General features: G+C 38.3%; 1 protein-coding gene across 1 annotated transcript in view; it reads left to right on the top strand.

Annotated features, from left to right (window-relative positions):
- Positions 1-14,674, top strand: part of LOC139116297 (glycine receptor subunit alpha-3-like) — a 199,300-nt gene that overhangs the window by 146,953 nt on the left and 37,673 nt on the right. The window contains exon 6 of the mRNA XM_070678921.1: positions 1,652-1,789. Within this exon, the coding sequence (XP_070535022.1) occupies positions 1,652-1,789 (138 nt within the window). The remainder of the gene's footprint in view (positions 1-1,651; positions 1,790-14,674) is intronic.

Raw genomic sequence — 14,674 nt, 5'->3', positions numbered from 1 at the left:
AATTACTGTCTACCGATCACTAGGACAAGAATCTGCCGCCTGAACGTTGTTTCTCGTTGGTTTTTCATCACGTTCGTTGCCAGCCTAACCAGATGCGCTCTTTAGCTCACGTGTTCACACGTGAGCTAATGTCATAGTGATGTCTGTCTGTCTGCCCGTGTGTGTGTGTCTGTCTGTCTGTCTGCCTGTCTGCCTGTCTGTGTACACCATAACTCAAAAACGCCTTAACAGGTTAAAGTCAGATTTGGTAAACAGGTACCATATGCTACTTGCAAGAATTGATTAGATTTTGGATAGTGTGGCTTGCATATTGATGAAGTTATGAGATATCTTTTTTTTTCATATGATGGTTTCCTACATAGACAGTAATGACAGTGTCGACATATATCAAGAAATAATGAACAAAATTTCATGAAAATTTTCACAGATGACAATCTCAGAACATTATGATGATGAGTGTCATGTCAATTATCTGCTCATATGTATATTTCATGAACTTTTGTAATTAGTGACATAACTCTGAAATTCCTACACTAAATTTGATGATACATGCAACAAATATTGATCTGATATATATCTTGTTGTACTGAGAAGCATTGGACAGTGTCAAGTTAATAAATAGCTCATTTGCATATTTTATGAAGTTTTGTAAGTAGTCATATAACTCCCAAATAAATGCACCAAATTTGATGAAATCTGCTTCAGATTCTGATCTGACAGATATTTGATTGCGTTGTTAAGCATTTAGTAGTGTGAAGTTAATGGTTTATTTACATATTTAATGAACTTTCTAATTAGGTATAACTCTAAAATTACGGCACCCGATTCGGTAAAACCTGCTACAGATATTGATCTGATAAATATCTAATTGTGCTATGAAACATTGAGTAGTGTCAAGTTAATTAAGGGTCCATTTGCATATTTAATGACCTTTGTAATTAGTGATATTTCTCCAAAATTATTACAGTATTAAATTTGATAAAACGTGCTACGTATGTTGATCAGAGAGATATCTAATTGTCCCATGGAGCATTTAGCAGTGTAAAGTTAATAAACAACTTATTTACATATCAAATAAAGTTTTGTAATTAGTTATTTAACTCTGAGAGTTCTGTGCGAAAGTTGATGAAACCTGCTTCATATAATGATATAACAGATAGCTGATTCTTCAGTGAAGCGTACTACTATTAATGAACCTGTTGTAAAATACGTGAGCACATTCAGTTCACATCTGGTTATAGTTTGATACAGTTGTTCAGATGTTCAGTTTCTACTTCCTCACCGTCAGTGCTGCACTAAACCATGTGATTTCACTGCAAATACACGATTGCTATTACTTCTGTGCAAAGCAAGACTTAGGAACCTTGATCATTAAACCCCATATCACGACACATGCCATCATGACAAATTTAGGGGCTATCAATTGGTTTGTAGTATCAGGCTTGAAACATTCAAATACTAAATGGACATACTACGTCACAAATTACTCATCCTATAGTCTTCAGAACTCGATCAACCCACTCTCTGACGCTCTCTGGACATCTCACGTCTTCGGTTAAGGAAGAAGCTAGACGACCACTATTTTCTATGATGTGCTGTTTGATGCAGAAAGCTTTAAAGTGGTTTTCGCTTTTGTCTTTTTTTCTTGTAGATGCCTATGATGCCAATAATGTGGTACTTCACTGGAACGAAGGGATAGATGCGGTGGCCATGTATCCAGACATTGAAATGCCACAGTTCACCCTCATCAATTTTAAATACGTGGAGGAAATCATGACATACAAACACAGTAAGAGGCAATGTCTCTCTTTCGGTTCTTCACACGTTTCTCCAAATAGAATCTGTTGGCTTTAAGCCATTTTGAAACAACGTTTTTCACCAAGCGTTTTACTATATTCTATCAATTTAATGAGATATCATGTGCGCCTTCCGATGTGACCTTTTCATATGCTGCCACAAGACATGAGTGAACTGTGCACATTTAGTGTACACTATACTATTGCTGTCAGACATCTATGTTCAGATGTTTTCCTTTTGCTGTTTGGCGTGTTTGCAGGAAATCAATGCGTTGGGGTATCGTCTTGTTTATTTCCCGGTCTTACAGGCTTACATGGATACAGCTCCCTATCTACACAGCGTAGTGTTGTCTTGATTGATTTAGTAGTGGAGTGGTCAAATGTCCTGTGTTGAGTCGGGTCGGAAGGTAGGGTTCCCATGCACCCCATGGATGTATTTTTTAACCTACATTTTTGTAATCCTTAGGGTCTATATTTAATGAATTTTGATGTTCCCAAAATCAAATCGTGTCCCATGGGGTTCATTTGGCGCCATCGTTGCCGCCATCTTGGCCGCCATCTTGGATTTCAACGATGGGGTAGGGGTCACGTATCTACCGCTCGACGGAAACAGAAACAATAAAATACTATAAACTTACATTTTTAGAAAGCCAAGATCATGGCCTTTTCATTGATATATAACTTAATAGGGATTAATTAATATTCGAACGTCGATTAGACTTTATAACGGCCATTGGCCGTAAATCGTAAAATTTGCTAAATTTCACACCCAATAATTAAGTTCCCGTTCCTCCAAACAATTTTTCATAAGGTATTTATATATTTTTTGGAAGAAATCAGTGCAATAAACAAGAAAAACAAGATTAAAAGTATGTGTCTTGAGATTTAGTGGGTGCATGAGCTTGTTTTCTTATTACTCGGTATGCCACATATCCGTGTGTAACATAAGGGGTAGGGGTAATGTTTCCCTTTCTGTTTCGAATCATGAATGATGAAACCATAAAAATGTTACATTTTTTGAAAGTTCTGCATCAGACCTTTCTAAAATTATATAGATTTATGGGGAAAAATTGCATATTTAAAAGTTACAAAGCTTAAACCTTTCGGTTTGTGTCGATTTTAAGTGATTTTTTAAGAACGAAATTACAACATATGGGGTAGGGGTAATGTTTCCCTTTCTGCCTCGAGCCATGAATTACGAAACCATATTAATGTTACACTGTTTGAAAGCTTTAAAATTGGCCTTCCCAAAAATGTATAGTTTTATTGGGAAAAGCCCATATTTTAAAGTTACAAAGCTTATGCCTTTCAGTTTGTGTAAATTTTAAGTGATTTTTTAAGAACGAAATTACAACATATGGGGTAGGGGTAATGTTTCCCTTTCTGCCTCGAGCCATGAATTATGAAACCATATAAATGTTACACTGTTTGAAAGCTCTGAAATTGGCCTTCCCAAACATGTATAGTTTTATTGGGAAAAGTCGGTATTTTAAAGTTAAAAAGCTTAAACCTTTCAGTTTGTGTCAATTTTAAGTCATTTTTTAAACAAAATTATAATATAAGGGGTAGGGGTAATGTTTCCCGTTCTGCCTTGAACCATAAATTATGAAACCATATAAACGTTATACCGTTTCAAAGTTCTGAAATTGGCCTTTCCAAACATGTATAGTTTAATTGGGAAAAGTCCATATTTTAAAGTAACAAAGCTTATGCCTTTCAGTTTGTGTCAATTTTAAGTGATTTTTTAAGAACGAAATTACAACATATGGCGTAGGGGTAATGTTTCCCTTTCTGCCTTGAACCATGAATTATGAAACCATATAAATGTTATACTGTTTGAAGGCTCTGAAACGGGCCTTTCCAAACATGTATAGTTTCATTGGGAAAAGTCCATATTTTGTAGTTACAAAGCTTAAACCTTTCAGTTTGTGTCAATTTTTAGTCATTTTTAAGAACGAAATTATAATATAAGGGGTAGGGGTAACGTTTCCCGTTCTGCCTTGAACCATGAATTATGAAACCATATAAATGTTATACTGTTTGAAAGCTCTGAAATTGGCCTTTCCAAACATGTATAGTTTTATTGGGGAAAATTGCGTATTTGAAAGTTACAAAGCTTAAGCCGTGCAGTTTGTGTCAATTTTAAGTGATTTTTTGAACAATATGCACAAAACAGTTAGTCCGTTGGCCAGGTATCGAAATCATCCCCTCTAAGGCATTTTACCTACTATGATTTTCTGTTAGCTAGTATTCTCAGCTGTCATAATCTGCTTATTTTCCATTTAACTGATGGTCCGTGAGAGTGTAACGACTTGTTTGTGAAGGGCTGTCACGCCCTCAGTAGTAAAATAGGAATGGGTAAGGGGTAACATATTTACCGCTAGTCGGAAACAAAAACAAAAAGTACCATAAACAATACATTCTTAGAAAGCCCAGATATAAGCTTTTTACTTTTATGATAATTATTCGACTTTAGATGGCGCCAATATTCCGTATGTACATGGCGGTCAGCAGCTGAATCATTCACATAACGAACGTTGATATGGCCTGAAACTTCGGTAAATTCATTCAAGCAAACTCTTGTTTGATTAAGTTGATAGTTTTCCTTTCTTTTTTATTTCGAGTATTTGCCATGGCATGACTGAAACGAACCTTGAAACGAAGGCTGTACGTATCTATATTAGTCCGAGCCTGAGCGTGATCTGAGAGCAAACAGATCCGCAGATAATGCGAACGATCGCAACCGTTACCAACAGACTCATTATGCAGAGCCATGCCCCAAAACGCCCAACCAAACTTGGCACTAATCATGATCCCAGTCCATTTCGAGCCGGGCTTTAAGGGAAGTGCGGTGGCCTTTGAAAGACCCTTTGGTTTGGTTTTGTACCGTAGTATAGGAAGAAACCCGACCTGTCGTCGTTGCTATGAATGTTTGTGTTGTTTTTAGCCTCTTTTTTTGCCTATTTGAAGAATCTTCTTTGCAGCCTACCATCCTGCGTTCTGTGTAGCGAGTGTGTCTTCGATTGCTCTCTTAGTTTGTGATGTACAACTGTCTTGAGTCCCGGTGCTTTATTGGGTGTAGAGGTAAATAGTTAGAGATCAGGGTGATAAATTGGTTGCCGCAGTGTCTTTCCAGGTGTTGCCACTTTTGAAGGAATTCATCTCTCGGTATTTTGCCTGGTAAGTATTCTTTAAGGTGTACCTGTAGGCTACGTGGTACTGAATAGGGGCCACTTAGGTTTCAACACATTCTATACTCTTGGCTTTCGCTTATACCCCGTTGTATGAGTAACTGGGATCGGAAATGGGAAAGGTTCAATTAATATCCATCTTTGCTAATATTAATTCTCGTTTGGCTTACAGATGGCCACCTCTACTTGTTTCGGTGAAAATTTGACTTTCAATTGGACAAGACATTGAGTATGACTTTCTTCTGTGTGTTATTTAGGCCTATGAAAAATATGAAAATTGCATACATATTGTTGTCAAATATCTCAAATCTTAGATTGTAAGAGATAGGCTTAGGCTTCCCTGTAATCATACAAATTAGTGAAATGGGAATTATTGGAGTAGATTACAGTAATCGAAGAGAATGGTTGACACTATAGAAAGACGTATCTCGGATTGCGGGGACCTAACTATAAAAGAACAGCACAGAATACTTGCCGGATGTATTGACTGTTCATTTATAGTACAGGCTAGTACAACATGGAATGTAAAACATACAAATCAAAGAAGTGGCAAATTTTCTCAACTTTTAACAAAGTTTATATTCCATCATTACTATCAGGATTAGGATTTTCCCAATCTATAAATACGCTATTACTTGATTACACCTTGATTCAGCATGACTAACATTTTGCATTTGCCACGCAACCAGCCATGCCCGTCCCTGGGATCGCGAACAATGCCTTTAACGAAGCTTTTGAACGCTTTTTTTGAATTGTGTAAGAATGTCCTCTCTGTGGAGTATAATGTGTGAAGCCATTGTCTAGCTCGCTTGACTCTGATGATTATGTTGACTTCTCTTTTTTCCAGCTGCTGGTGGCTGATCTAACTCGAAAGTTAGATCAATCTAGTCTCTCTGATTCTATCATGCTGGTGGAAATGGTATCTTCAAGCATTGACCCTAAAACGTCCGTTTGTAGGGTCTTTGCTTCAAAGACGTCAGGGTCTAACATTGGTTAAATGTCATCCATGATAAGAAACTAATGATAGATTCACTCACAAGGCATTTTAAACATTGAGGTGTCAATGGGAATATAAGCCTTTTTAGTCATTTTCTGAGGTTTGTCTAGCATTCTTATTGCTTGGTGTAGAGAGTGTTTGTTCGCCTTCTGTTTACTATTTAGTTGCGTAATTTGAATGCGTTCTGTGACATTTGGCTTTTCGGGTTTTAGTTCCGGAATTATTTTGCTATTGAATTTTAGTACCCAGTCGAAAATGTAATCCTCATTGGGAGTATATAGTGTTCTGCGTTGTAAATTTCGAAAAATTGGTTATTATCTCTTGTTTTCTGGTAAGGAAGGTAAAGTGTTGTCGATCCATCTTATCTTATTATGGAGAAGCTATATTGTGGATTAATGGTGATTGGTTTTCAGCGATAAAAGATTCTCTCGTGTTCCCGTGTGGTATTAAAAGTAACACTATTAATAGTGAGCTCTGATTTGCCCAGACGGTCATGTGACTGTGCATGTATTTACGATATACTGTAAAGTTGGCCATTCCCATCTCCAAAGTGGGTTTCTTTCACATTGTTTGTATTTTCATCACAAGTTTCAATATACTGGTATAATATAGCGATAAACAACCCCTATAAGTTGGGTACACCACTCGAGCTCTGTTTTGACCATTTCACTCCTTATACACACGACTGAAGTTCGTGCGTATATGTTGTTTACCGGTCGAAACCGTGTGGTATCCTTTCAAAGTGGTGCTTTATTGCTTATATATCTCTAGCGATACAATTAAAGAAAAGGGATTGATTGTTGCTGCTGTCATATCAACTTTGCATGACGACTATGACATCCAATTTAGTGTTTGTGGGTTTGGAATATATAATTTTTGACATATTATAGTTGTTAACTTTCTTTCCCTAATTTGAGTTATTGAAATAAGAAAAATGTCTTTTATTAACCACCATTTTAGCTTTTTAGTGCTATTTAATGCCTATAGAGTATTTTTCTATGTTCCTTTTAACAAGTAAATGTCAGTAAAGTAACACAAACTTTTGAGTTTAGGCATTGTCACTGCATAATTTTTGAGTTTACCCCATCAAGCCATATCTTGTTGGAAAAACAACTGCGTTAGTGTTTAAGAGATATGATATTTATGTGGCTTCCTTATTCGCTGCGCTTGGTAGGAGAGGAAACATTACCCATACCCCTATCCCTTAAATGTATATTATAGAGGGATGTACGGCATACCATATATTAGGTAAACAATCGACGCACCCCATAAGTCTCAAGAAGATACACTCTTTTAATGTTTTTTACTTCTCTATTGCATTAAGTTCTTTCAAATGATATATAAATACTTGTAAAGATTGTTTGGAGGAACATGAACTTAATTATTGGGTTTGAAATTAAGCAAATTTTACAATTTACATTTCATGTCCGATATAAAATCTAATCGATGTTTGAATATCGATTTATCCCCATTTAGTTGTATACCAATGGTAAGGGGATTATCTGGGCTTTCTAAGAATGTATTGCTTATGGTATTTTTTGTTTTTGTTTCCGACTAGCGGTAAATATGTTACCCCTAACCCATTCCTATTTTACTACTGAGGGCGTGACAGCCCTTCACAAACAAGTCGTTACACTCTCACACACCATCAGTTAAATGGAAAATAAGCAGATTATGACAGCTGAGAATACTAGCTAACAGAAAATCATAGTGGGTAAAATGCCTGAGAGAGGATGATTTCGATACCTGGCCAACGGACTAACTGTTTTGTGCATATTGTTCAAAAAATCACTTAAAATTGACACAAACTGCACGGCGTAAGCTTTGTAACTTTCACATATGCAATTTTCCCCAATGAAACTATACATGTTTGGAAAGGCCCATATCAGAGCTTTCAAACAGTATAACATTTATATGGTTTCATAATTCATGGTTCAAGGCAGAACGGGAAACATTACCCCAACCTTTATATTATAATTTTGTTTAAAAAATCACTTAAAATTGACACAAACTGAAAGGCATAAGCTTTGTAACTTTAAAATATGGACTTTTCCCAATTAAACTATACATGTTTGGAAAGGCCCGTTTCAGAGCTTTCAAACAGTATAACATTTATGTGGTTTTATAATTCATGGCTCGAGGCAGAAAGGGAAACATTACCCCTACCCCATATGTTGTAATTTCGTTCTTAAAAATGACTAAAAATTGACACTAACTGAAAGGTTTAAGCTTTGTTACTACAAAATATGGATTTTTCCCGATAAAATTATACATGTTTGGGAAGGCCAATTTCAGAGCTTTCAAACAGTATAACATTTATATGGTTTCATAATTCATGATTCAAGGCAGAAAGGGAAACATTACCCCTACCCCATATGTTGTAATTTCGTTCTTAAAAAATCACTGAAAATTGACACAAGCTGAAAGGCATAAGCTTTGTAACTTTAAAATATGGACTTTTCCCGATGAAACTATACATTTTTGGGAAGGCCAATTTTAAAGCTTTCAAACAGTGTAACATTTATATGGTTTCGTAATTCATGGTTCGAGGCAGAAAGGGAAACATTACCCCTACCCCATATGTTGTAATTTCGTTCTTTAAAAATCACTTAAAATCGACACAAACCGAAAGGTTTAAGCTTTGTAACTATTAAATATACAATTTTTCCCCGTAAATCTATATAGTTTTAGAAAGGTCTGATGCAGCACTTTCAAAAAATGTAACATTTTTATGGTTTCATCATTCATGATTCGAAACAGAAAGGGAAACATTACCCCTACCCCTTATGTTACACACGGATATGTGGCATACCGCGTAATAAGAAAACAAGCTCATGCACCCACTAAATCTCAAGACACATACTTTTAATGTTGTTTTTCTTGTTTATTGCACTGAGTTCTTCCAAAAAATATATGAATACCTTATGAAAAATTGTTTGGAGGAACGGGAACTTAATTATTGGGTGTGAAATTTAGCAAATTTTACGATTTACGGCCAATGGCCGATATAAAGTCTAATCGACGTTCGAATATTAATTAATCCCTATTAAGTTATATATCAATGAAAAGGCCATGATCTTGGCTTTCTAAAAATGTAAGTTTATAGTATTTTATTGTTTCTGTTTCCGTCGAGCGGTAGATACGTGACCCCTACCCCATCGTTGAAATCCAAGATGGCGGCCAAGATGGCGGCAACGATGGCGCCAAATGAACCCCATGGGACACGATTTGATTTTGGGAACATCAAAATTCATTAAATATAGACCCTAAGGATTACAAAAATGTAGGTTAAAAAAATACATCCATGGGGTGCATGGGAACCCTACCTTCCGACTAGACTATCTCTCGCTCGTCATCATGGTTAGTGCAGGAAACAAAGATGGCCTTATACATGCAGGTATCTACGAGCGCTACCCCTCACCCTTTAGTACATGTACAGGGTGGGAGGGAGGGCGCTAACTGTCCCACAACGCTGTGATAAGGCACACTCAGCACACCTGGGTATTCCCTTATATACCCTTCCTCATACATATTCATATTTTGATTAGCCAATCACTACTCAGTGTAGATAGCTCCCTATCTACACAGCGTAGTGTTGTCTTGATTTAGTAGTGGAGTGGTCAAATGTCCTGTGCCTCACCACGATATTTCCCAAATACCTACAGTACATCAACAAGGCCCCCTCTCTTTCTAATCCTCATCACCCCAATATACCCCCACACACACTACCTCTCCATCACGGATTGAACCAAACTAACGAATATAAATAAATTAGCATAATAGATGGGCGCACCTAAATCCCATATCCTTGCTTTATTTCAAAGAAGCAGAACAACAACATCAATAAAGTAGTCCATACATGCTTATACATTTGTGTACCAAGATATTAAACCTAAGAAACTATTGGGAATCGTGTGAAACAGGAGGAAAGGCCATAGAAGCCCCCACCAATTCATTACAGGATTTGTATAGGCTGTGGACATCGGCAACTGCCCCCTGTTGTAATCTTGCAGCTGGGGAAAATGGACGCATAACTTTAGATAATTGCATGTAATATGAAGCTGTCGATTCCCGCATCCACCCTACATGTTGCATTATTTCTGGCACTGATGATCCTAACAAACCTAAGGCAATAGCACATGCACTTCAAAAACTATGTATAGTCTCCCCCTGGTACACTGTAGTTTTGTCACAATAAAAACGCAATCTAGAATTTGCCGCATTAGTAGACAGAGACACATTGTCAACCTTTCCGTCTCGAGTAGTCGAACGAAAGAGAAAACCCGGGCTCAAATTTATACTAAGTGCCTTAGCTAATTCCACATATCCCATAATCGCTGTTACTGGGCAGAGCAACGAATTGTCATTCTGAAAAATAGCACAAGATCTCGTTTTACCATCACGTAGAGTTTTACCCCAGACGTGATTTAAAAGAAATCCTCCATTTGGGAGATGTATGATATTCTCTGTTTTGACAATCAACAAATCACATGCTCTACTCCCTGTAAATAATAGCGTAAGGAAAAGAGCTTTATCTCTTCTCAGAATAAATGCATGGCATGGATCAATGTTTGGAAATTTCTCTAATTGCAAATCAATATAATTGATAATTCGTTCCACTTTGTCAGTTGTCATAGGAATAGCCTGTTTTGGTATAAGATTCTGTTTCATTTGCTCCTCTGTAACCATCCGTAACTATTGTTTAACTGACTTATCTGCCGCCGGATTCCCAAAACCAACCCTAGCATTCCACTCACCATCCCTCCCCTCCTTGTCAAATATTGATCGTAGTTGGCCAATATATGAATCAACGGTCTTAAAGGCAAGCCTGCTCGGACACTGACACGGGTTCTCATCTGAGCAATCTGCGCCATGTACCACACAGTGCGACCACCCTTATCTTTCCACACAAGAAATCTCAGTATATCTCTCGGTGCAGCTGACATGAGTGTTTTCGGTGGCTGCATACTCTCTAAGAATACCTCAAAGTCAGTTTGTAATTTAGACTTTCGTTGTGTGTACGGCATCGATGCAGCCTTTTCCTGAAGTTCCGCAAGTCTCAAACCGATAGCTTCCATATCAACTGGCAAGGGTTGGGGGCGCTCTCCATCACGAGAAAGTCGCCGGGTGCCACATTGCTGGCAGAAATTGAAGTTAACGTCGTTAGGGTAAAAACATTCCCTACATTGTTCTGCTGGTAACCATAAACGTGGCGTGCCTAACCTCAGCATCTCCCCCTGTCAACAAATCAGGGATGAACACACAATTATTATCATGTCATCAAAGAACCAAATTTTATTCGTAATCACACGTAACAGAAGAAATATAAACACATGTATATACCGTGTACATAAGCTGCAAATTGGATACAAAACCATAAATCTCTCCGCTTGAACAAAACATGCTCTCTAACATCAGATCTGCCATACCATGAGTACGTTCTCTCCCATCTCATGTCATTAGAAACTCCATTCCTTGCCAGACCATTTCTTATACATCTCGGCTTGCACGATAATCGAAACGACAAACCCAAATATCATTAAAAGATGGGACCGACATCCAACAACCCATCCTAGTCGGGACCTCCCAAACTTTGTCTCCAGCACATGCTATTCTAATCATATGTATAGCTTGATTTTCGACTATTGGCCACCGATACAAACATGGCGACATGTTTGGTACGATCATGGTCACCAGTGCCTGCTCGTCCTGTAAAAATTTGAGCACTGGGCCAATCATGTTAAAGGGTGGAAATACATAACAATTCTCCCCCTTCAAACTTTGCGTAAACACATCAACACCCGCTGAGTAAGGAGTTTTCCAAGGTGTAAAATGTTTTAAAGATCGGCCATCCCTACCCTTTTGCGCATTAGAGTCAAGGGCCATCAGATCGACTGTATGATCACCAAACTCGTTTTGCACAAAATCCAAATACTGAGGAAGTAATTTAGCATTCTTCGCTGACATTCTACGCGATGGACTATCGGTAGGATTGTCTGCCGAAGCAATGTACTCAATATCAAGTACGATATTCAGACCATCTACTGTTTCATAAAGTTTATACAATGCCTCATTGACCTCAGTACTACGTGTTCCCATATTCTTCCAGCCATAGACAGCCACCTTATTATCCACTTGCGCCTGAACCCTCGTGTTACAAACTACCTCTCTATGAGCTAACACCACATTCTGAAGGGCTATTACCTCCTTGTATGTAATGGACTTTCCTCTCAACTCATGAGGCCAATAATCCCCAACTACTTCTCGTCCTGCAGTACGTATAGTACCACCCATCCCCCTAAAGAGGAATCACTCGCTACCAATACCGCTACATGTCTTTCTGTTATCCATTCAGCCCACTCATCTCTATTATCCATTCTCCTCCATCCTTCTAACTCCTTACGCAGTTCCCCAGTTATCGCTATTTGTGTACCAGTTTTAGTTGCTACTGCTATAGCCTCCGCTATCCGTCTGACAAATAATCTTGCAGCTGGAACTGCCAGAGTAAACGATACACATTTCCCTAAAAAACGTTGCAGGGAATTTACAGATACCCTTTTTCTGCCAAGTATAGATTCTCTAAGCTGTGCAAATTTCTGCCTCTTTAAAACTGGTATGATGAAAACCCTCCGTATTGTATCCACGCCAAAACCCAGATACTCTAAAATCTGTGTCGGTTGGAAAGAACACTTACTCAAACCTAGTGTATAACCTAACTATCATAACATAACACATAATGAAACAAGCTACCTCCGCTTTTTGAAAATCGCTCAACTCCTTATTTGTCACTATTTGGCCAGCATATCTATCATCAATGTACAGATTAGATGGTACACCCCATTTACGGACCTCGTGCATTGCCGCTAAACCAATAGTTTGGTATATAAATGGCGAGCATTTCCACCCGAATGGAAGGGTTGTCGGAACATACCAGAACCCACCCCAATGTATTCCCATTAACACTCTACTAGAAATCGAAAGACACACGTGATCATATCCACTCTTATCATCTATCTTAGTCTGGTAGTGATTGCTCCCCAAATAACGAGGCAAATTAGTTATTAACTCCAACTTAAATGGCATATCTTTTATCCAATTATTGATATATCTCTGGTCATGACAAAGTCGGGGTTTGGTGGGTTCTATTTTCAGCGGCATTACAATATAAGATGGTTGTACTTTGCCAACCGCACCCCAAATTTCAAGTGCCCCAGATTTTTACTCTATCAAGCAATGTAGAGGAAACAAAATCTCTGTGTCTTCGACAAATGGGATTGTTTGCCAAGTAAATGCTTGGTGGTAAACTACAGTTATACCGAGTGCCAGAGATTTCGCCCTTAAATGGTGCGATAAAATCAAAAACTGACACACCATGTTCTATCCAATGTCCAACCTGTCTTTCTTGATCATGGCCTCGTAATATTCTAAACCACGCTTCCTTCTGGGTATGGATTCCACCAGCTAAGAAAAAATTAGGGTCCCTAAATCGAAGATCCTTCACTGACACGTTCAGTCCATTTTTAACCACCAATTCTGGATGCGGAACCACCGATGTAGGAGCTTCAAAACCATTCCAACTAGTATATTTTACTCTCCGTAACAGATGTTCATGATAAGCAACTGTTGGATCCAACTGTATTGACCTCTCCCATTCAGGTATGTTGGGAATGTATGCCTACAGAAACAAAAGAGGGCATGTACCATGTAAGCCTTTCCCTCTTTTACCCGTACCCAAATCAATTTATGTATTTTTCCATCGAAAACGTTATATGCAAAAAGAGTTCAGAATTTATAAACAGGCATGGGGTGAAAACCCCGCCTGGTTAACAGGAAGGAATGTAATAAAGAATACAGTGTCCTTCCCCAAGACACGCCTCCCCCCCCCCAATTTTTTGACGTACTCAACTCGTACAAACTTCTTTACCTTTTACACACGTCTTACCCTTTCCCGTATCCCTTTCAACTCATGCAAACTATCACCAAATGTCCATGGAAAACCCAAAACAAACCAATGACCATGCAGTTTTACATGCTGAGGAAAAATTTTAATCACCAATTCACCACTATAAACTACATGTAAAAAGAAATAGAAACGAATCGCTATCAATTATCTCAGTCCATCATCTGAATTCCTGCTTTCTGTCTCTTCTCCATCTCTCATATCTATCTTCTCTCACATAACAGTTTCGGGCAATGTGACCAAGCCTTGAACATCTCCAGCATCTTAATCTATTCCGAGACTTTCGTTGCTCCGGCAACCGTGTGCCACTCCCTATTGCTTTCTTTACTTTCGCAATCTTTTCCATTATTTCCGCATGTTCCCCTGAACCAACTAACGCAAGGAGCATCTGTGGGAGTGCAGTCGAATCCCTTTCTTTCCTCAAGGCACGCATCATGGCCTCATACTTCTTATAATCCGGGTGTTTAATATCAAATGCCGTATTCGCCACCATTTGCAAACGGGCGATCGCTTCTTCGGAGTTAAATATAGCAGCATCCCTTTCCGCATACATCCTTAACTCCATCAATTCTCTTTCAAATCTCTCTGTTGCCACCCGGCTTGAAGTTTCGGCATGTGTCGGTATAACACCTACCCCAACTTGTCTCACCTGCACACAGAAAATACACACAGCACCATCGTATTCAGCTCTACAGGAATATTCAATTGGCTAACCGCCAAGCCACGGTCA

The sequence above is a fragment of the Ptychodera flava genome, chromosome 17, assembly GCF_041260155.1.
Source record: "Ptychodera flava strain L36383 chromosome 17, AS_Pfla_20210202, whole genome shotgun sequence".
Taxonomy (NCBI): Eukaryota; Metazoa; Hemichordata; class Enteropneusta; family Ptychoderidae; genus Ptychodera; species Ptychodera flava.
The sequence above is the reverse complement of the archived record's forward strand: the minus strand, read 5'-3'. Positions and strand labels throughout refer to the sequence as shown.